The following is a 25,022-nucleotide window of genomic DNA, read 5'->3' on the forward strand; positions in this document are numbered from 1 at the left end:
GGTGCCAGAATGTTTATTATGAGAAACCAAGCAAATTTTTTAAAATACTGATAAATGACATGCACGATATAAAGGATGGGGGCAAATGTGGTATCAAATATCATCCAAGATTTGCATATCGTCGTATTATTATGGCTTTTTATTTTATTTTCGGAATAAAATGTGACACGTCCAAAGTTGACAATTTCCAAAACAATCATCCTTTTGTGTTGTTGTTGTTGTTGTTTTCTATATCAGATTGATGATGATATCTCTCAGTTTCTACTTTTTACGGTGAAAACCAACTTAATATTTTCTAAAATGTCATGTATTGCATTTATTTATTATTCATATTAACTTTCTATAATGTCATATTACCGCATTTATATAGCCAAGTATGTAATTTTTTGTTTACGGCTTCAATGATTTAGTACGGATCAACTGATCATAGCCATTTTGATTTTATCTACAAACTTTATTTAAGTTTCGAGTTCTGATATTTTTTAAAAGAAATTAGGTAAAAGAAAAACCCAAACAAATTGAACAAGTAACAATTTTTTTTGTCAAAGAGTAATATCAACGGCACTTTGAGCTAGTGGTTTCGTGATTAGAATTGGTTATAATGTGTTTATAATTTGATTTTTATTGCGAGAGAATGTTTACACCCAGAGCCGGACTTGATCCTATTAAAATGAAACATTGGAATAGGACCCCACTATATAGGCCCCCAATTTTTTTAAAAACTTTATATACATATAAAATGTATACTATATAATTAAAAACTATATTATGAGATAAAATTTATGATTATTCATTTTAAAAATAAGCATTTACCAAATAAAAAATATAAAACTTTGATTTTTACTAAAAATTAGATAAAATTTCAATTTTGCATAGGGCCCGTTAACGTTAGGTCTGCCTCTGTTTACACCATGTCTAACTATTAATAAAATCAATTTAAAATGATTATTTGGGTTAAAGATCCAGACAACTTCTAGTTACTGAAAATAAATTCTTTGCAAAATCATATTTATTGATATATATTAGACAAGATTGCACTGAATAATAAAAAAAACTAATCTATTCTATTAAAACAGCAGTATGACCCATTGAGAAAAATAGGGTCCAACTATTATTTCTTTTATCTCTATCAATATTTGGAATATTATTTATTATGCCATTAGACCTATATTTAAATTACCAATTGAAAATCTAAATATTTTGTAACTTCCCTTTTAAGTTCCAACATTCCCGGGCTCCTCTCATACGCGAAAGTTATCAGATATATTTGAACGTGTAAAAATAAATTATTAATACATACTTCAGTAACATATAATAGTAGACGGTTACACGTTACAACTAAATTTTAATGCTAAGTTTTATGATACTCTTCGTCGTCAGAGAAGGCCACTGTCAAGTTTTAGAGACCCATGGTATAATGTTTTTGTTTTGAAATTGGGACCATGGTATTTATCATCCACAGAATATTACAGCCAATTCTTCTATTTATGATATTTAGTTCTTTGGTTCATGTTTTTGGTTTTTGTAATTAACCTATCAAATATTTAATGTAACCATTATCTGTACTCTTTTTTTTACAACAAACGACCAATATTTCAAATTTAGATCAATATATAAGATTTAATTGAATTTAAACTATTCGTTTAATATAACATGGCCACAATTAAAATTATTATCTATTTTAATAAAATATATCTAAAATTAGTTAATATTTATAATATCTTACTTTAATAGTGTACCAGATAACTATTTATGTTTTCATGTCTGTAGTTTTCACGGGTTATTAAATCAAATATACAAAACATTTTTGAAATATAAACCAAGTTAAACTAATAAATTAATTTTATTTTATTAAAAATATCAAAACAAATTTCAAGTAAACAGACTAAAAATGGATTGTTCCGCTTTAGTATCTATTTATAAATGTTATGTCCAATTATTTATTTTATTTATTTAATGAGCCACTTATTATTCTCTTTACATAACTGTATTTAATTTATGTAAACAATCACCAATACATTAGGGTGGTTATCAACAAGTAAAAAAAAAATTAATCCTACGTTATATAACTGTATGTTTTTCAGTTAAACACTTACCACTACGTTAGAATAACCATACTAGAAGCCCGAAGAACGCCTTTCGTTCATTCTTATTCTTACTTACCATAAGTGTATATAAATTAAATTTCTTTAACATATAAGAAAAAATTACAGAAAAATGTTATGTAAATATAATCTAGAACAAACAAATATGATTACAAAAAACAACTATACGGGCATATGATTACAAAGAGCCGAGCGTATGCCGGATTAACTTATGAATTGATATTATTTTATAATATAGATTTTGATTAAGATTTATACACAAATATAATTACAAATAAAAACACAAATATAATTACAAGTAAAAACAAAAATATGATAATCAAATTTCTAAAAAAAATTTAAAAAACAAATATAAAAATTAAATTTCTAAAAAAATGTAAAACAAAAAATATACCCGTTCTTTTAAGAGCGGGTCATAATCTAGTTCATTATTATGTTACGTCAATATCTACGGTCTAAATGATTGGATTTACTAATATCTCATATATATTAGATTATAGATGATAATAAATTCCTAACATATATATATCAAACATATAATATGATTGTTTGGCAAAGAAAATATCAAACTTTAGAATATCCTTCAGAGTTAGTACGTATATGATATATCAAATCCCCTATCAATGCTATCATACTATTACGTGTCGAATTGGCTATGGTTTGGCTATTAAGTAGTGGGATTTATTCACATAACCTTTAATAATTGCATATTAAAATACAAATAATTAAATCTTGATTAGAATAATCACTAACCCTTTTCCAAAAGGTTGGAGAGAGTGTAGAAACGTTTAGAAAGACCCTAAATCATCTCCATTACTTAATCAACCCAACAAAACTAGAATCAGCTATCAAAATAACAATAGAACTAGATTTCGACCCCCACAACCGTGCGGGTGTTTATTTTCATTTTATATACATAAATATTTTTTATATCATTTATGGTATATATTTATTTAAAAAATTAATATATGCATTAAAAACATATTAAATATTATTTTTGTATTAAAATTATATTCAGTTTTGATCCACCGACCTTGAAAACTAAGTTTTCTATTAGCAATATTTTTACATTTATTTATTTCAGATAATATAAAATAATTTAAAATATATAAATTTGACAATTTAAAACAATTTAATCATATTTAGCACAGTATAATAATTAATAATTTCTCTTAAAATGATTGATTATGATTATATAATTGATAAAATGGTAGAATTTATATTTTTAATATTATAAATATATATATAAATGTATAATATTATTTCATAACTAATTTCGAAATTAGTGAAAATATTTACATATAATTTTTGAAAATTAAGATCTTGTTAAAATTTTTTAAACAGACTTGTTAGAACTTTTAAAATATATATTTATATTTAAAATGAAAAGATATCAAATGATATTGTGATTAACGTAGTTCAAAGATTCTATATATTATTAGTCTTAATAAAATATATTTAATAAAAAATTAAAGGATGTTTCAAATTATAAAACAATACATGAAAGAATTCATTATTTCTATTTTAATAGATAATATAGACTATAATTAGAAATTTTAAGAAAATAGAATACAAATTTATTTTTTATAATAAAAGCTTTACTAATATTAATTTATAATAATATTAGAGTACTAATCACGAAATTAATCAATGATTCATTTTATAATAATATTTAAAATATCTAATAAGATTTTGTAGATTTTTTTTCTCAACATATTTTTATAATTAAAAAATAAAACAATTTTATAGGTGAGTTGTTATATATGTCAATTAGTTAAGATGTAATATCTTAATAATGTCATAATGTTAATTAGAATTAAATGAAATATAATTTTCTAGGGAATGTCCATTTTAGAAAAATCACACATGAAGAGAAGTCGTGATTTCTGTTTTAATATAATAGATAGTACAATCGTTCGTCCATGGGACTTATTAACTTTTCGGGTATGACTGGTAACCATCAAGGAACATTAGGAATGATTAGGAAAAGAATGAATATAAATAAAATTTTGAGAACGATGAGGAACAAGGGTTCTTTATCAAAATTAACAAGGAACAAATTTGTATTATAATTCTCTACAAAAAAGGGAATGAGAAGGAATGAAGAGGAAAAAATATTCCTCACGAATGGTAACATTTTTTTAGGAACATTAAGGAATACAGTGTTCCTCTTCGTTCCCTTCGTTCCCTTGATTAAGGAATGGTAACATTTTATCGAGTCACTTTCGAATATAGGTTTTTGTTACTTATAAGGGGGAAAAATGTTTTTACTTTATACTTCTCCTTTGCTTTTTGATGAATCTTAGGTGAACCTGAAATCTTATTTCTTTCTTAAGATTTAGAACACAAGCTAATTGTAGATTTTTTTTTTCATTTTTTGAAACTAGCTTATTGTAGATCTTTTTTCTTTGCAACAACTTTGTAGATCTTACTCTTAGAAACACTAGAAACTGAAAGTCAAGTCTATGCGATGCCGCGTTCCAAATGATTTAACATTTTGATACATTAAACATATGAGTGCTGGTTAGGGATATTGTGATCAGTTGATTCATTGAGTCCGAAACCGACTTAACAATGTTTTGATTATCATTTGGGGGGCAGAAGGAGCTGCCAAACATCAAGCAACATCGAATTTTTGGGTTGAGATTGGTCGTTTGGTTCTGGCAGATTAACTTTTATATTGGCCGTAGCTTTTTTAGTCGAGTACAAACTGATTCATGAGATTTTGGTCCACAAAAACATCTCTAGTCTAATCAAAGAAGAATGCCCACTAATCATAGAACATAGGAAAATTTTCCAGCCATGTGATATTGAGTTGAGAGTACAAACTATAATTTGTTAACAAGCCATAATGGTCCAAATACTAAAGAACATGCCCTTGACACCTTGTGTGCATTCAGAAAAAAAAAAAGATCAGGCCATCCGTCAATAGACCAAAACCATTTGGTACACACACACATAACATATTGATATGTTTCCAAGTGTAAAATCTTAAAAACTATAAGCAATTTGAATGTGAGGTACTTGTTTGAATATTTGGTTTTGTAAGAGATTTATTGAAGGCAAAGAAACATGGGCGATTCCAAAATAAGGTAAACCCCTCTTGCAACCACAAGAAAAGGATATAAAAGGACAAAACAGAGTAATTGAGGGGTCGATATGGGGGAATTACAAAGAATGTGAAAACCTTGCAACCACATGAAATACACAAATGTCATTGTCACAAAGATAATGAGACCACACTGTTGTCTCTTACGTCTATGTTTGTTTTGATCTGATCATCGATGAAGCACCACACATAAAACAAAGCCACATTTTTAAATAGACCCAATCAATCCTCACCTCTCTTCACATGCCCATTGAATCGAATCTCCTCCCATTTCTTCTTTTGTTTTGTTGGACTTAGATAGAATCAAAGAACACACAAAGTGTCAAAACCCTTATCGCTACTATAACCTACACCATCTTCATCATCTCTCCTTATAAACCACTCTACTACTCTACCCATCTCTAAGCTCTTTATAAGCAATGGTGAGTTTTCGTTCTCTGTTTTTGTGTTGATTCTGTTTTCTCTGTCTTAATGGTTTTGATTGTCTTTAAAGGTTCATGTGTCATCGCATGGAACAAAAGATGGCTCGGAAGAAGCCTTCGACTACAGAGGAAATCCACCTGATAAGTCCAAAACCGGTGGATGGTTAGGCGCCGGTTTAATCTTAGGTACAATTTCCAATCTTCATATCATACAAAAACCAAAACATCCTCTGTTTCTAAGCTCCTCTCTGTTTTTTTTTATTTTAACTAAATATTTCCCCTGTTTCTTAGCTCCTCTGTTTTTTTCTTTTAACTTACATATTTCCTCTATTTCTTAGCTCTTATGATTTTCATTTTAACTAAAATACTAGATTCTGACTCACCCTTACAAGGGCGGATATATTTTTTGTTTTACATTTTTTTTAGAAATTTAATTTTTATATTTGTGTTTTTAGTCATATTTGTATTTTTTTCTTTGTATAATATTTTTTTTAATGATTAAAAAAAAGTTTTAATAATTGTATTAAAAGTAGTTGGACCACACATATATCAATAGGTCATCTTCCTGTTTTAATAGTATTGATTAACTCTGTTTTTTATTTTAACTAAAATAATTCCTCTGTTTCTAAGCTCCTCTGTTTTTTCTTGTAACTAAAATGTTTCCTCTGTTTCTAAGCTCCTCCTGTTTTGTTTCATTTAACTAAATGTGAAGGGAGTGAGCTATCGGAGAGAATATGCGTGATGGGCATATCTATGAATCTAGTGACGTACCTTGTTGGAGACTTGCACATCTCATCAGCAAAATCAGCGACCATAGTCACAAATTTCATGGGAACTCTCAACCTCTTAGGACTTCTTGGTGGTTTCTTGGCTGACGCTAAACTCGGTCGCTACAAGATGGTCGCAATAGCTGCCTCCGTCACAGCTCTGGTAAATACACTAAAACGTGGCCTTGTAGCTTTGATAGGCTCCTAAACTCTCTACCTCTCTGATTCTTTGATTAATGTGAAAAACAGGGAGTGTTGCTATTGACAGTGTCTACAACCATCCCAAGCATGAGACCGCCACCATGTGACGATTTCAGAAGACTTCACCATCAGTGCGTAGAGGCAAAAGGTCACCAGTTAGCTCTTCTCTACGTCGCTCTCTACACCATAGCTCTCGGCGGCGGAGGAATCAAATCCAACGTCTCGGGCTTCGGGTCTGACCAGTTCGACACGAGTGATCCTAAAGAAGAGAAGCAGATGATCTTCTTCTTCAATAGATTCTATTTCTCCATCAGCCTCGGATCTCTCTTCGCCGTGATTGTTCTGGTTTACGTCCAGGACAACGTGGGAAGAGGCTGGGGCTACGGGATCTCGGCCGCGACTATGGTGGTCGCGGCCGTGGTTTTGCTCTGCGGAACGAAACTGTACCGTTTCAAGAAACCTAGAGGAAGCCCTTTCACTGTTATATGGAGGGTTGGTTACTTGGCGTGGAAGAAAAGAAACGAGAGTTACCCTTCAAATCCTAGTCTTTTAAACGGTTACGACAACACAACGGTTCCCCACACCGAGAGGCTAAAGTGTTTGGACAAAGCCGCGGTTGTCACAAACGAGAAGGATTCGTGGAGCGTGTCGACCGTTACACAGGTCGAAGAAGTGAAGCTAGTTGTGAAATTGATTCCTATTTGGGCAACGAACATTCTCTTCTGGACGATTTACTCCCAAATGACTACATTCACAGTGGAACAAGCCACGTTTATGGAGCGTAAAGTCGGGTCTTTCACCGTACCCGCAGGGTCATACTCGGCTTTTCTCATTCTCACGATTCTCCTCTTCACTTCCCTTAACGAGAGAGTCTTTGTGCCTTTAACAAGAATGATCACAAAGAAACCTCAAGGACTCACCAGCCTCCAGAGGATTGGAGTTGGGCTCGTGTTCTCAATGGCTGCAATGGCTGTTGCAGCGGTTATAGAGAACGCTAGACGCGAGGCAGAGGTCGCCAAGGGGATGAAGATAAGCGCGTTCTGGTTGATTCCGCAGTATTTCTTGGTTGGTGCGGGTGAAGCGTTTGCTTACGTTGGACAGCTTGAGTTCTTTATTAGAGAAGCACCAGAGAGGATGAAATCTATGAGCACCGGATTGTTTCTAAGCACGGTTTCGATGGGATTCTTTGTGAGCAGCTTGCTTGTTTCTCTTGTGGATAAGGTTACACACAGGAGCTGGCTTAGAAGCAACCTCAACAAAGGGAGATTGAACTACTTCTACTGGTTACTTGTTATCTTGGGAGCATTGAATTTCTTCGTTTTTCTTCTGTTTGCGATGAAGCATCAGTATAAAGCTGATATGATTAGTGTTGGGGTTGATGATTCAGTGGAGAAGGGTAAGGATAGCGAAAAAGAAAAGTCTGAGTTTGAGCTTAAGGACATTCCATAAAAACAGAGATTTGTCTTACTAGTTTCTTGATCGCTTGCTTGTAATTTGCTTTGAATATTTTCATTTTGTTTTCGTAATTTTAAGTATAGTGTTTTTTTTTTGCCACATTCAGGAATCTTTATTATACAGGGAATGATTTCTCTATGCATCTTGCCCATCAGTAACATGTATTTTTAGTGAATGTTAGTACGGAATTACGGATGACTTATCAAAATCAAAGTGGCCTTATATTCCCCCTTTCAATCCACATCTTTATATCTATCTATCTATATATTTATAAATATGTTTGCTTCACTCCTGTGCTGCCACCTCAGCGTCCAGCTAGAAAAATCGTTTATTGTGGGCGTGACACGTGTCCCCTGCCTCAATATTCTGCGTTTCATTAACATTATCATCAACACTTATGGGCTGTTTGGGGTGTGGGCTTTATGTTTGGCTCACGAAATCCAGCTCACAAGAAATCCGAATGTTCTCATTCTAGATTTCATCCAAATCTTTCTTCTCCGCCACCCAAGAGATTTAGACTTTTAGTTCTGTGATGAAGAATCCTGTGATGAATCGTTTGATCTTCACTTTCATCAACCACAACGTTTCAGTTACAGATTCATCGTTCTTAACCCTTTCTTACCTTCATCAACCACGATTTAGACTTAAATGCAATTTTCTCTTCTGCAAGGCGGTCTACATGCGATTGCCAGTATAAATAGGTTAGCCTTCCTCCTCTCAAAACCATCTTCCCAATATGTTTAAGTAGCGAAGCAAACTTATTATTTTTTCTGATTTGAAATCAGATATGTGTTCTTTCACTGTACAGGTTAGCTTGCTGCAATTATGTCACGCCGGGAATGTCAAACGTGGTAGGGCCATCTTCCTCGCCGATTTAAAGGTACATTATTTCCCACAAAATCATATATCCAATCCTCTTCATCATAATCTTCTCAAAAAATCAAGAGAAAATTGCTAATTTTGCTTTCCTCTTCGCCATTAAATCGGCGCTGTTGTAACTCCTCCATCGCGGTTCAACTCCCTCTTGCGATGATCATTGGAACCTGTCGCAACCTCCCTCCTGTGATGATCATTGAATCTACACAATGATAGATCTTATTTGAAGCTAGGTTTCTAAATCGAAATGAATCAATTTGATTATAGCGAATTGATTTTCATTTGATGATTATATAGAACCTGTGTTGAATCGAATTGAGGCAAACTGATTATACCGAATCTGGGTTTAATTCAATTGATTCAATTTCGTAGGTGCATTGAATCAAATTAATGCAAAGATTTTCATTTTATAGTGTTCTGAAACGACAACCTTAAAAAAAAACATTCTTCTGTTACTGTCAGAATATAAATTTTTTGTTTGTTTAACAGATTTGAGAAGAAGAAGAAAGGAACAACAATGAACTCTGAGCAAAACAACAGCACAAGCTTCCCACCAACTGAGCCAGAACTCTGCGACAATAGATGCGGTTTCTTTGTGTCTTCCAACATGAACCTCTGTTCCAAATGCTACAGAATTCTCCGAGCCGAGGAAGATCTAACCGCTGTAGCAAAATCTGCTGTCAAGAACTCACTTAAGCTTCCATCTTGCAGTCTCATTATCACACCAGAGCAAAAACAGCCTCTTGAAACCAAACCAGCCTCTGTTGTTGTAACAGCTGAGCCGTGATCAGCTCCTATAGCCACGGGACAGGAGGAGGCAGAGCCGTCGAAACCTGCACGGACTAACAGGTGTTTCAGCTGTAACAAGAAGGGTGGGGTTATGGGGTTTAAGTGCAAATGCGGTAGCACGTTCTGCAGAAGCCATAGGTGCCCAGAGAAGCACGAGTGTAGCTTCAATTTCAAAGAAGTTGGACGTGATGTAATCGCAAAGGCCAATCCTGTGATCAAGGCGGATAAAGTCATAAGGATATGAAAAAAAAAAAATTTCTTTTTATAAAGTAATTTGGGGTCTCCATCTTTTGTAAGATCTCTATCAGTTAATTATAATCAACATATTCTTATATTACTATGGTGTTGTTTGTACAAGAGGGAGGAGATACCACATTGACTCTTTTTTATATCTGTTGCTACAGATTATTGTTTTTTTTTTTTGAGAAATGTTACAGATTATTGTTATAATTTCTATATATTTATTTGCATATAAGCTCTTTAGTGTTAAAAAGCTCTAAACTTCACTATATTGAAGTAACCTAAATGTTCCAGATGATCAATAATTTTTAAAAATGCATTAAACACTCTATATTCTTTATCATCTTATTCTATTAACAAAAATTATTAATAAAATGTTTAATAACCCAAAACTTCTTTTTAATCAATAGTTTAATTACAATCTAACAAAAAAAAATCCATCAATGTGAAATTATTTTAGCACACAATATACATACACTTCAGATTAAGAACAAAAACGATTTTTTTTTGTGTTATTGTGTCTATACTTTTTATCAAATGCAAATGAAAAATGTAAAGTTTATCAAAATGATTCCATCATTTTATAGCTCAAGATTAGAAAATTAAAAAAATAGAAGAAAATATAACCAAATAGTAATACATAATAGATTAAAAGAGATATGTTAAGTTATTCTAACTAAATAAATGTAGAATATATTTTAAATATCTATGTCATCAATTCTAAGAAAAACTATAAACATAGTTCCACAACTGTGTAAAATTAAAATATAGTTATATAGTCGAATAAGAGCACGATATAAAATAATGTAAGAGAATGAATAAAACTAGGTAACTTAAAATTAAACAAATAAATCAACAATTCCACACCATTATAATAAAATCAGAATAAAACTTCAAATAAACAATCTTATTAATCATAAGGTAAAATTTATTTAATTGTAATGAGAATAAAACTGAATAAAAAATAACAATTAATAAAATAATAATTTATACTAATATAGAACAAACCATTTTTAAATAAAAACAAATATTAAACAAATATCAAAAATATATATTCTAACTATTTAAATTATTTTCAAATTGTCATCCCGCCCGTAGGGCGGACCGGCCCTAGTCTTTATATATAAAGTAGGTTTACTCTCTCTTTAGAGAGACACCTAAGATGCCACATAGAAAAGTCACTGTTTGACAAGATGACACGTGTCCAATGAAAGAAACTCTACGTTTCATTTAATCTAAGATTGTTTTATGGGCTTCTAATACATAATATTCTAGCCCAATAACTGTGTCTTCATCTTCTCGGGAAAGTTAGCCACAGATGTGGTCGTCGTAATGATCTGATTTCTCACACCGACATGGAGGTCCCGATGGGTACGACTATCCCTTTCCAATCTCTGGTGAAAGCTGTGGTCGTCCGTGTCGATTCGCTTGCAGCTCTTCTCACCTGCCTTCAGAGACGACACCGTTACGAAACGCTACCGAATTCAATCATTGTCATTAAAGTTCTAATTTAATTCTCATCTTCGAGCTCCTTTTTCCACGATTTCACATTCAATACATTCTCTTTTCTTCAAATCGGTGAATCTGCAACTATAAATATGTAAGTTTCTTCCCGTAGAAATTCATTATTTCATTCTTCTCATTGTTAATTTAGACATGTTCTTAAAGAGAGACTTAAACAGTTGGTTAGCGAAGAACATGTCAGTGTCTTTTGTTCCATTTTTTTCTGTATCAGATATCAAAGATCATAACTTTTTTAGGTCAGATAACTTTGACTTTTCAATTAGACTCATGTTGGTTGAAATGAACTTGGTTCTGGATCGCTACTTTTTATATGAAGTAGATACTTTTAAGATATTCAGATTACCATGAGATTACATAATATAGTTCCATTCTTTATTGTATTCCCATGTTTTGTTTGTAACTCACGAACGGCTGCAACGTAGGAGGCACTGTGATGTGAAACTAAAATTTTCATAATATAGTTCCATTCTTTATTGTATTCCCATGTTTTGTTTTTTGATCATTTACATATTTTATAATAAAAAATTAAAATTACACATAATAAAATTTTCATTATGGGATTAATAGTCTTAGTAGTTTATAATTTAAAAAAAAGTTAAGTTGTCAATGTTTGTTCAAAGCTTTTATCAAAAGTAATTGTTCAAAGTAAATTTTTGAAATTAAAATATTTATGTATTTTATATGGTATATAGTTTAATTTAAAATGATATATATGTATATATTTTAATCTTAATAATTAATTAAATTAGACTTTTTACTTATATGACTTTCTGATAATTTGTATCTTGTCATACCAAAAATTTTAAACCATAAATGGAAAATTTGAATGTGGAACTTTTAACAGTTTTAGTAATTTCTAATCGTTTTAAAAATTTAAAATATAACATATACAGAAAAATCTAAATTTATATTATATGGTTAATGTGGTTGTTTAATTTATTTTTATAGTTTAAAATTAAAAAAAATATGATATAAGGTATACTAATTTTTATCAAATCTTTGTTATTCAAAATCATTAATTGTCATATATATTTTAGCCATATTAGGCAATTCCGTAACTTCTATTTAAAGAAATAATAAAGAACATTGATAATGAAATTATGATTAGTTTAATAAAAAGTTTATTATATAATTAGATGGACCAACCTATTTCTTTAAAGATTCTAAGAATCATTCTAATGATGACACGTGGCTACAAAAGAAGTTGTGATGTTTCTCAATTAATAAATAGGGGATACATTTATACATAGCTTGTATGTTACAAAAAAATACCATTTATACATAGTGTAAACAACAGACCTAAACAGAAACATGCATGCATGTATCACACAAGATGATACAGAGAAGAAAAAAATAGAAAGAAGACATATTTTAGGTTTAAGGAGAGTCAAAGTTAAGAGAATAGCTAATAGGATCGTAGTTGAAACTGATCTGTTTCTTATTCTTGTCTTTCATCTTCTTAATCACTGCTCTGATTCTACATAACATGCTTATTATTAGCTTCTCCTTCTGTCTCTCAAACTCCATCACCATTATGCATCCCCAGGGCCGGCTTAAGGTTGTGAAGGGCCCCTGGGCAAAAACATTTTTTATGCCTCTTAATTAATTAATTTTGATATTATAATTAAAATATTATTTAAAAGAGTATTAAATTTTTGAAACAAAGTAACTAAATTTATTATTTTCGTTTGCAATTTTGTAACTTTTAAAAATTTAGATTATTATATCACTAAAATATTATCTAAATTTAACACTAAGTATCAAAAAAAAAATTTGGGCCCTTTGTTATAAGAAAAAAAATAAATATTTAGGCCCTTTGTATTATGAAAATTTAATGGATTTTAGCTGGGCCCTGGGCGGGTGCACTGTTTGCCCTACCCATTAAGTCGGCCCTGGGCATCCCATTCTTTTCTTCTTCTTTGCTTGTTTGGATCGAAAGTTAGAACAGAGAGATAGATGCGAAGTTAAAAGTGTGTGAATAGAATCTATTGTGGAGAAGGCTACTTAAAAGAGTGTGAAAGAAAATATTGTGGAAAAAGCAGTATCTTTATTTGTAAATATGACTTTATATCAGTTAAATGTTATAATTATCCATATACACGTAACACGGGTGTAAACAAATCTTCTGTTGTTTTGTCAAAAAAAAGAAGCAAATCTTCGGCTGTTGGTATATATTTACTTACCATCTTCGCAAGTTTAGATGCGATGTGATCAGAAGTAGAGTGGATAAGCTGGAGTTTGTTAAGATGATGTTGATATTATTATCTCGTCCAAGAAAGAAACAAATCTAAAACGTATTTTCAGTCATCTTCTTATCTGTGTTTAACTTCTATGGGAAGCTCACAGCACACCTAAAACTTTTGTCCAGGTAATACAGCAGGCCCATCTCTGGCCCATACGAACTTGGTTTGGGTCTGTTAACACACTCACTCCAGTGTCTTTATATATCAGAGGTCTCTCGTACTTCTTCAACCACCAGGAGAGAATCATGAAGCTGATCATAAAACTCCTCTCTAGTTCTCTTTCCTTGTTTCTTCTGCTATCACTTTTCATCTCAGATGTTTTTTACACCGTCCATTCATCGAGAAACCTGCTGCTTCAGACCGAGAAAGTTCAGTGTCCACTTGACTTTCAGATACCTTATCTGAACTACACGATCATAACAAGCCAATGCAAAGGTCCCCTTTACCCATACCCTCAATGTTGTGCTGCCTTCAAGGAGCTTGCATGTCCGTACAAAAATTACCTTAACGATGAGAGCACCGATTGTCTGACCCTTATGCTCACCGACATCAACCTCTATGGTGGATACTTCCCGGCGGGATTGTTTGGAAACACCTGCCTACAAGGCAGACAACATATCGATTGCCCATAAACTGGATGGTCCTAATGTTCGCCATATATTTTATAGTGGTCTCCATATATGTTATGTTTTTAATAATCTGTTATAAATATAAGATTCACAGACATAATCTCAACGTAGAAGTGTTTACGCGAATGAAATAATGAACATGCATGAAGTAAAAACAAAAAAAAACAAACATGAATGAATGAAGTTAAAACAAACTAACAAGATGAATTAATGATGGGAAAAGAGCCATTTTCGACCCCCTACTATTTGCGTCGTGCATTTTCATATCCAAACGAAAGATAAGTGCTAAATACGACCTAAACTAAAAATTAAATTGAATTATAGACCTGAACTCTAAACCGTGTATGTAAAACCTACCTTGACTAACATTGCGTTAGCAGGCCCGGGCTTGAACCAAAACATTTGATACAAACGTATGGGGCGTACGATTTTTGTCAAAATTTTAGGGCCTATTTTTTTCAATATTATTACTTATAAATATATCAGTTTGACAATTTGTTATGTGTATATATAGACGATAAGTAAAGAAAGTTGTGGGACATCACTAACATAGAAAAATAATTAAATTTTATATATTCTGTGTTATTAAATATGAGTAGATTAAAAGGCAAAAAAAAAAGAAAAAAAATGCAAGAAGATCTATATTTAAGAACTGATAATTGTTTTTTTAGTTTTGAGGATATTTTAATTTTCTATTATAAACTTAAATTTTTTATCGGCATATTTTTTTATATATTATCTAGGGGCCTCAGTTTTGTATTTCGTATTGGACCATGAATATCTCAGGACCGGCACTGCGCGTTAGTCAACCGTTAAATTGAATAAAACAACGTCCCGGGATATAACATAGATGTATGCTACAACACTTCTATTGTTTGCTTATAAGATTTAAAATATAAGTAGCTTTTGTCTGTATATTCTAACGAAAGAATTATTTTTGTTTGCAAAATTTATTTATTACAAGATATAATTGAATCAATAATTTATGTACTTTAAGTTTATTGTAAATATTGATATGTGTACACGAGCTTTCAAAAATATATCAGCTACTTACGCATGTAACTTCATATTGATCATTGCTTTATTTTCTAATATTTTTTCAAAAACATCAACATATAATTTGATAAATATTTTGAAAATACATGCACATTTGACTTAATTATAATAAAAAATAATTATACTTCATTTTGAATTTGAAAGAATATATGTAACTCAACACAAAACATATCAAAAATGAAAATAAAATATTAATCAACTGTTACAATTTAGTTCTTTTGTAAAATTTATATATATGCATGAGACTTCAGAATATTATTGTTTCGTTATATTAATTTATGTAATTTGGAATCAGACACTTTAGTTTGTTTTTTTTATTTCATTCTAAGCACAATATATCTTAAGTTATACATAATCTTCATAAAATATATTGACATATCTAAGATAACAACCACCTAAATACAAATAAAAATTAATCAAAATTTAAATATATAGAATAAAAAATATTGCAGTTGAATTCATATATGCAATCTAATTTACTCAAATGATAACTAAATCGACTGAAAAACAACAAAACCGATTAGATATAACATACATAAAATCATATGTATAATTAAAGGAATATAATATTATTAATATAAATGATGCATATAAATTATAAATTAATTTAAAATTAAAAGTAAGTAGCACTAAATTATTATAATATATTTACTTTAGAAATATTTATACCCGTGCATGAGCACGGAAAAAACACCTAGTGTGAAACATATAATCAATGTCAAAATCCAGTTAATATACGTGTATATTACACAGTATCTACGGATAAGGTATGTTCCTAATGTTTTATGCTATTTTAAATGACAAAAAATAATTAATGATAAAATATATACTTAGTTATTATCTCAATGGCATAGATTATAAATATTAACATAAATTAATGGTTAATTCTAATTTGTACTTCAGTTTTGATGGATTAGATGTGTTTGGGTTTGATAGCACATATATCTTCAAATCAAAACTGTACTAATGTTGTTGTGGTTATGTAATAAGAATGTTTAAACAATTCTTTTTACTGAATGTAAAATTAATTCAACCAGAAAAAATGTTTTACATTATATTTGTTGAGGATTTATCCTGTAATCTTGGCTCAATTCAATAATCATATCAAGCCTAAACAATCTAATTAACCGCAGAATCAAGTAAGAAAAAAATAAAAAACACACAAGATTTTGTTTATGCGGTGCTCACTGCACTTCTCCGATGTGGAGAAGTTTTTATATATCACCTGGGAGAAAATCAGGTCTCTCAACCATCCACTATAATTTAGCAGAATTTTACTTGAGTTTCATACAAAATCATATCAAATAATTTATTTCGAATAAGTTAGAGTGAAACAAACCTTAATTTAACCAAAATAACTTAAATGTAGTGTAACAAACTAACAACCATTAATAATCTGAAAACTAAAATGAACCAAAATGCATACAAATATTTTCTGCCATATGTTTTTCTCTTCAAAGATTAGAATCAAAAGAAGTAAATCAATCTTTTAATCTTTTTGGCGTTCACTTCTTGTTTATTTGGGTCATTACGAATTTGTATTAGGTTGATGCTGTTGGAGATCAAATTGTTTGACATAGTCCAAAGTTACCGATTCACGTTTTTATAGCTTGAATTCTGGTCTCTGTAATTTTAGGAAAAGATGTATTTTAGTTTTATTTATATGAAAGCTGAAACAGAAAATCAAGACTCAAATTATTAAAAAAACAAATTTGATCATTTGGTGAGATATTATTGTTGTTTTTATGCCCCGATAGTTTGTTAAGTATCAATCAAGTCTAATGACTAATTTTATGGATGGATCTTTGATGCGCTTCCAACAATTGACCGACTTCTTCCCTCCATAATGTTGGGACTGCGAAATCCCGTGTCCAACTCTATCTTATCTTATTAGTACGATATTGTCCATTTTGGGCCTAATTGGCAAGCCCGCATGGATTTACTTTTGGTTTCTCTCCCAAAAGGCCTCATACTATTAGAGTTGGACTTCTCTTTATATATTAGACTTTCCTTTGTCTAATATCCGATGTGGGACTTAACTTGTTATCTCACATTCTCCCCCTCAAGCTAAGGATCACATCTATCTCTTGTGTTTCCTTCGGCGAATTATCTTCGGTACCACCTTGTACCAGTAATCGCAAGGCTTCCTTTGAGAATATTTCTCCCACTACATATCACAGGTTCCATGATCATCTTGACTGTTTCTGCTGAACCTCCCTTATTCTTACTTGAAGGGTATTTTGGTCTTCTTGCAAATCTTCGTCAACCTGGTGCTCTGATACCAATTGTTGGAATTGCGAAATCCCGTGTCCAACTCTATCTTATCTTATTAGTACGATATTGTCCACTTTGGGCCTAATTGGCAAGCCCGCATGGATTTACTTTTGGTTTCTCTCCCAAAAAGCCTCATACTATTAGAGTTGGACTTCTCTTTATATATTAGACTTTCATTTGTCTAATATCCGATGTGGGACTTAACTTGTTATCTCACACATAGTATTATTATACCACAAAGATAGTTAGCATTGTCATACAAATCTTTAGTATGCATCTGTTTTGGTGTTGTTTTTTTTATGATAACACACTTATATTCTTTAGAACCGTTAGCTAAGCATCATTCTATTAGAGAACCGTGAAGAGACGCTTTGTACGTTTTTTTTATGATAACACACTTATATTCTTTAGAACTCTGCAGTTAGAATCTTTTCGATCAAGAAACTGTTGGAAAAGCTTGAAACTGAGAGAGAATCTGTTGATGTAGGGTTTAAGGATATTGTGGGAAGTCTTTCTCATCTTCTTGTTGATGCTTCCGAGCCCTTCGAATAGTATTTTAGATCTGTAAGGAAGGCGAAAGGCGAGAAAGCGGATGAGGAATTTGCGAGAAAGGCGACGCAAAGTGCACAGATCATATGGGTTCAATTTCCTAGTTCTCTTTAGAGAACAGTTGAGATTCTTGGTTGCATTTAGAGCAAGTTTGGAGCTCTTGTTGGTTATTTTTTTGTACTTTGTGCTGATGTTCTGTTTCAGAATTTGTGTGTTGGTTAGGTCAAGAGAGAGAGATTGGAGATAGAGAGGAAAACAAAGAATGTTTTGTTTGCATATTTATAATAAAATAAGATTTCAATAATTAGTAAAAATTGTTGGGATGTTCTTAGTGTCACAATGAGCAAACCTCAATGAATTTGATTAGGCTTGGCTCTGAGTTCCAGAGGCTCTCGGTTATTGGTGAGAAATCTTGCACCTGCTGAAGTGTGAGGATATGATTATTAAGTCGTTCAAACAGATCGATTGGTAGAGAAGATGCATAAATCAGAGAGCCTACAGTGTCACTTGACCAAACCAGATTCAGATTTCTATGGGACTGCTTCCTAGGTGTTTCCTTGACTGTGATCTTCCAATTCATGCTTCTTTGGACTGGCCAAATCAACAAATCAATCAGTTTGCATTGCCGGTTTCCTGTGGTTGATCCAAGTTCAAACTGAATCTTGCAAGTTTACAAAACTCAAGGCCATATGATTAATGATGTAGTTTGTTTTTATTAGCAAAAAGATTTTTATTTTCATAAAGACAAAGTATGTACACTCCGTTACACTCCTTTAAAACTCTCAACAATCAATCATAAATGATTAAAAATCAAATGTTGAAACTGAAGAAAACCAAAACCAGATTCTTGCAAAAGAATTAAAAAACTGTGTGAATCGAATAACATAATTTATCAATTCTTGTTCCTTTTTTCATCTTTTTGATGCTCTTCAATCATATGAAGAAGATCCTCATCCGATCAAACAGATATAAGCGCATCAAAATCTTCTCCCGGTAACTGATACTTGATCGTATACGGATGGTTGCACAGAGCATTAGTCTTGTGCATCAGTTCGTTTAATCCAACATGTTTCCGTATGGAGATGATATGAGTCTCCCCTCCAATGTATCTAAGCTTCCCCTCACCATGTCCATGTAAGATCCTTCCACCGAAACTACAAAGAAGCTTCAAGATCTCCAACATAAAAACATCTGATGCTGCAGTGATCCGAGAGAAATTTTTTTACTGGAAGAATTTTGCAAACAAAAATAAATTTTATATTTTTTTTGTGGAACTTAATAGAATCATAATCAAAATATCAAAAAAATCTGAATTCTCAATTTTAAGATTATTGAAAATAAATTTTAGTTTCCATTCAATAAATTAAAGACATAAAGTTATTTAAAATTTTTAAAATATTTTAATTATTGTAAATATTGATATGTGTACATGAGCTTTCAAAAATGCATCAGGTACTTACGCATGTAACTTCCTATTGATCATCACTTTATTTTCTAATATTTAAAAAAAAAAACATCAACATATAATTTGATAAATATTATTAAATACATGCACATTTGAATTAATTAAAATAAAAAATAATTATACTTCATTTTGAATTTGAAAGAATATATGTAACTAAATATACTCACAACATGAATGATTCGACTAATCCAACTTATATCTAAAATCATAGATTTAACTATGATAAGAATATATAATTTTATAAGAATCATAATTTATTTTATAAATTTAAATCATAGGACAACTCAAAACATATTGAAAATGAAAATAAAATATTAACCAACTGTTACAATTTAGTTCTTTTGTAAAATTTATATATATGCATGAGACTTCAGATATTGTCGTTTCGTTATATTAATTTATTAAATTTGGAATCAGACACTTTAGTTTATTTATTTTTATTTCATATAAGCACAACATATCTTAAGTTATACATAATCTTCATAAAATATATTCACATATCTAAGACAACAAACACCTAAATGCAAATAAGAAGTTAATCAAAATTTTAATATATAGAATAAAAATATTATAGTTGAATTCATATATGCAATATAATTTACCCAAATGATAACTAAATCGACTGAAAAATAACAAAACCAATTAGATATAACATATATAAAATCATATGTATGATTCAAGTAATATAATATTATTAATATAAATGATGCATATGAATTATAAGTTAATTTAAAATTAAAAATAAGTAGCAATCAATTATTATAATATAAAAAAGTCGGTGTACTCTCCTCTCTCCTCTCTCCTATCTCCTCTCTCCTCTCGACCCCAAAACAGATTTGAAGTTTAGCGGCGGCGGCCGGCGGCGCGTGAGAGCGTGTGCCGGCGCCGGAGCTCCTCTCTTCCCTTCCTCTTCTTCCTCTTTGCTTCTTCTCCATCCTCGCTCAGTCATCGTCTTGCGTCTGGCTCTGGTACGGCGTACATCTGCGGTCCTGTCTTCCGCTCGCGAGGAGCGACGGTCCTGACGGTGTTCCGACATTCTCTGGAGTTAGCGCGCGGTGGTCTCGATCGGGTCTGTAGGAGGAGTCGGCTTTTCAGGGTTGGTGAGAGATCGTGTTTCAATTTGAGATCTCCCATTGTTGGTCTCGACGCTCGGGTTACGAGGTGAAGGTTTCCTTTCCGTTTTGACTTGCGGTGTTCGTGGGTCTGTTGATGGTGGGTCTCGGCTTAACTGAGAGGATTAACGGTTTTCTGCGGCGTCGTGGAGGCTCGTCCCTTCTTCGGTGAAGCCAAGTTAGCTCTTGGGGTTTTCCCGGAGGCGAGTCGCGAGTTGCAGTATGCAGTCGGTAGTGGTGCTCAGCTCGGTTCCGGTTCGTGAGGCTCTCCCATTGTTTGAATTCCAGTCGTCTATGGCTGGTTGACAACCTTTAAGGAGCTCCTTCTAGCTTTGGATCCTCGTTCTTGACTTCGCTTTGGATCTACTGAGTTGCGGCGACGGCTTCTCCTCTGTAGTCTTTGGTCTCATCGGGTTATTTTGACATCCTCTACTGACGCCGGAGGATGGATTTTTCAAATCAGAAGATTGACCTTTGGTTCTCAAAGGCAACAACCGGTGTTGTGAGTTTGGTCATACTCGCTTCAGCGTCTCGGTTGTTCATAGGCATTTCCCAGTACTGATGTGGGTTGCTTGATCTAGTCAGTAGTGTCTTTGGCTGGTTCTGTGCAGGTTATTTGAGGCTCTCCTAAGCGATGTGTGGCGACTGAGATCAAGCCCGACTTTTTGCGTCGAAGGCGAGTGTGCAGTGGGACTCCGATAGCGCTCCTCAGGTATGCTGTCATCGTCCCTTCTCTCCTTTGGTGTCTCGTGCTTAATGGACAAGGAAGAGTGCAAGCTTGGCAAGATCACTGAATACTAGCTACTTCAGGCGACGTCTCGGAAACTCCAGCATCCGAGGCAACAAGGTAAAATCCACATTCCCGGGGTTTAACGTCAATAGAAAAGAACGGTATTTGGTAGTCTAGAGATTATCGTACGCTCTAGCAGAACGCGCCGGATAGGTGGTGGTGCGAAACTAGAGTTGTAAAGATGTTGATCTAGATCATTTTGTTCGAGTCATGTTTGTATTCAACTTTGATGCCCTTCCGGGATTTATAAATAATATATATTTTTTAAAAAAAGTTATTATAATATATTTACTTTAGAAATATTTACACCCGTGCATGAAGCACGTATAGTATTTCATAAATTAACAAAAAAATCTAATGTAGAATATACACAGAAGAATTTCATGTTTACCACTTTACCATTATTCATGAAATACTTTTTCTAAATGGCAAAAGACTCTTATACATTTGTTTTTATATATATAATAAATAATAAATAATTTTTTATGTTTTCGAATTATATTTTTTCAAATTCAAACTTTTTTATAATTTTTTTTTCAAAATTTCTTTTTAAAAATCAAAATTATGTTTGCAACTATTTTTAATTTTTTTAAAGTATTTATTTATATATTTATTAGAATCCAAAATTTCACATTCCAAATAGCCTACCTCATCCCTCAACTCTAAATCTAAATGTTTTTTACACTTTTTTAAAAGTAAAGGTAAAATTAGTTAGTGTACACATGAAATGTGGTACTATGAATGTAGTATTTGTGACAATTTCCCGATATACACTTAGTTATAGATCATGTTACATGATTTATAGTAACTTAGTATAATTTTATATGGCATATATATATGTTATATAAAAACTAATATAACAATATTATTTGACACATAATTTGGAGATTTCTGATTAAGAGATATGACTAATGAGATAAGATAATGTAATAAAATGATAGTAAAGAAACACGCATTTGGATTATCAGGGAATGGTCTTGTTGTATTATCAGGCTTCTTCGTGTCGGTTTGGATTATCAGGGAATGGTCTTGTTGTATTCCCGGAGTGAGCAACGTCTGGAGTGGACTTCGTAGGTTGCGATTGCCGGACCAGGGCTTGGTCTCCCCTGCTTCGCCGGTCCTCTTGTCGGAGTCGCCTTCGGGACGGTCTGCGGTCCCTCAGACTGTTCTCCGGTTGCGAACTCTCTTGATTACTTCTCTTGTTGCAGGTACCGGTGGCAAGATTGAGTTGTGATCTGCTGATACTTAACGGTTGTTCTGTTTTCTTCCATATGCCAAGCTTTACTCTTGTCTTTAGGGACTGTGGCTAGACCTTTTAGTTTGTTTTAGAGAGTTCTTTTTAACTTTTTTTGTGGCTCTCTCTAACACTTTTGCTTTGATAAGCTTCTTAGATTCCTAGGGTTTGATTTCATCAAACTCTTGTAATCTCCCTGTATCATTAACAAGTTTAATGAAAATTCACATACTTAACAAAAAAAAGAAACACGCATTTCGTCAAAGTATGTACAACTAGATGTTGTTTGTGTTTAAGGTTTATAAGTTATTTGTGTTTTCTGATGATAAGAATCACATGTTGCACAAAAAGTACTAACATAAATTTAGATATCTAATATTCTTTTGTTCTCATTGAAAAATATTTATCTAGCTGCACATGGCCACCAGTAAATAAGTAACACAAGGACAATGCATAAAAGGTGTACCTCATGGCCTTCTCCAGGGTTGCTCTGATGAGTCCCTTTCCCGAAACTCTTATGTCTCTTTTTCCCGAAACTCTCAATGGATTTTGCTCGTAAGATATCTTCCTTCTTTGTTCTTCTTATAGGAACAGTGTTATTTGGGCACACTCCATTCTTGTGCCACACCTGTGTTATAGCCTTTGCCTCTTTCTTGGTGAACGTAGAACCACCTTCAGGAACAAAACTCGGTCTCATCTACGTACGGAAACATTCTGTTACAACATAATCATGCATGTAACTAAAAAAAAAGAGATCATAAACGAAGACAAACCTGGATGTTTTTAAGTAGAGGGTGGTCAAAAGCTGGTTGCTTAGTTATTGGAACACAGTCTATTATATCTCCATCTTCACTCTAAGAAATATTAATTAAAGGGAAAAAATGAATCTCTTTTTTTTTCCGTGAATATCCAAAGCATGAAGTTATGACGCATTGAGAATCCCTATTATATTAAGTTAGAAACAAAAGTAAAAACTTACATTTTATGTTACTTATTTATCAGTTTCACTTTCATCTCTGTTTACTAACAGTAAATTTAAACACTGCTACAATATAAAAAATTTCAAGTACTTTTGTCGATGAGAAATGAAAAATAAAACATGTAAATTAGTGATGAAATTCGCTTGAGTCCATATTTAAAGAATCATCTATACTATTTTACATTATGATGTCACATATTAAATTATTTGTGTATGGCAAAACAGCAACGAAATCTTATTTGAGATAATGTAATAATAATTAGCTATAAGATTATTCTGAACACAAGATAGTATAAATTATAGAGTAAGGTTGGAGATGCTCTAACTAATGCAAAAAAAAAATAACATATAACTCCAATCTCAGATTTCTTCATTCTTTTAATATACTCCCTTTGTTTTGATATGTAAGTAGTTTTAGCAAAAAAATTGTTTGCTTCACATATGTTTACATAATCCAAAGCACATTTTACATTTATTACATGTTGTGTGACCAATCAAATAATTCATATGTTTTTATTATTGGTTGAATTTATGTATTAAATGCTATTTTTCAAAGTAAAAGTTTTCTTAATATTCACACTTTTAACTAAAACTACTTACAAATTACTATTTTTCGCACAACAGAAAATAATACTTTTTTTTGTAACCGCAGAAAATAATACTTTCTTTTTTAAATACCTTAATGGATTTAAGAGCAGGCTTATTGAGCCGCTTCAAAAATCTTTGTACTTTGATTTCTTGTTGATCAGATAACTGTTTTCCATAAGCACAAGGAGAGGCTATCACTGTTATCACCACCAGAGCTACGGTGTAACCAACCATTCCCATCACAAGAATGCTTATAGTTCCTTACTTTTAGTTTCTGAATCAACTACTCTTTGGAAGTTTGTATTTTTATCAGCTACTCCTTAGAGTTTAAATAGAGGGAAATAATGCGCATATATTCTACTATTAATAAGAAATTAGCGCATAAATGATCATGTTATTAATTTCTCAGTGGTGATAATCATAATACAATATGGAAATAAAACATTGACCCATGACTTAAAGCATAACAGCAGAATCAAAATTTATAAAACTAAGAAAACAAATCAATATCTAAGAATATTTCATTTTACGATTTAATTAAATGCCAAAGTAAGGTCTTAGAGGTAAAATAATTGATTTTCTTAATTTTTAAATCGAATATATAAGTTTTTTCGA

The 25,022-nt window shown here is 31.8% G+C and overlaps 2 protein-coding genes and 1 pseudogene across 2 annotated transcripts; 2 read left to right on the forward strand and 1 right to left on the reverse strand.

The window, feature by feature from the left end:
* Positions 1-5,379: 5,379 nt before the first annotated feature.
* LOC125576884 (protein NRT1/ PTR FAMILY 6.4-like) lies at positions 5,380-8,160 on the forward strand. Its single transcript, XM_048737398.1, has 4 exons — positions 5,380-5,636; positions 5,708-5,822; positions 6,349-6,566; positions 6,653-8,160. The coding sequence occupies exons 1-4, from the start codon at positions 5,634-5,636 to the stop codon at positions 8,051-8,053; spliced, it is 1,737 nt and encodes a 578-aa protein (XP_048593355.1). The 5' UTR covers positions 5,380-5,633; the 3' UTR covers positions 8,054-8,160.
* A 209-nt stretch (positions 8,161-8,369) lies between these two features.
* On the forward strand, positions 8,370-11,863 carry LOC106374779 (annotated as a pseudogene).
* Positions 11,864-22,967: 11,104 nt separating this feature from the next.
* Positions 22,968-24,641, reverse strand: LOC106365519. The gene is made up of 4 exons (XM_048738748.1): positions 24,498-24,641; positions 23,614-23,694; positions 23,307-23,537; positions 22,968-23,036 (listed from the first exon to the last, which is right to left on the reverse strand). The coding sequence occupies exons 1-4, from the start codon at positions 24,639-24,641 to the stop codon at positions 22,968-22,970; spliced, it is 525 nt and encodes a 174-aa protein (XP_048594705.1).
* Between the last annotated feature and the right edge of the window lie 381 nt (positions 24,642-25,022).

Source organism: Brassica napus, chromosome A1 (assembly GCF_020379485.1).
Source record: "Brassica napus cultivar Da-Ae chromosome A1, Da-Ae, whole genome shotgun sequence".
NCBI classification, from domain to species: Eukaryota; Viridiplantae; Streptophyta; class Magnoliopsida; order Brassicales; family Brassicaceae; genus Brassica; species Brassica napus.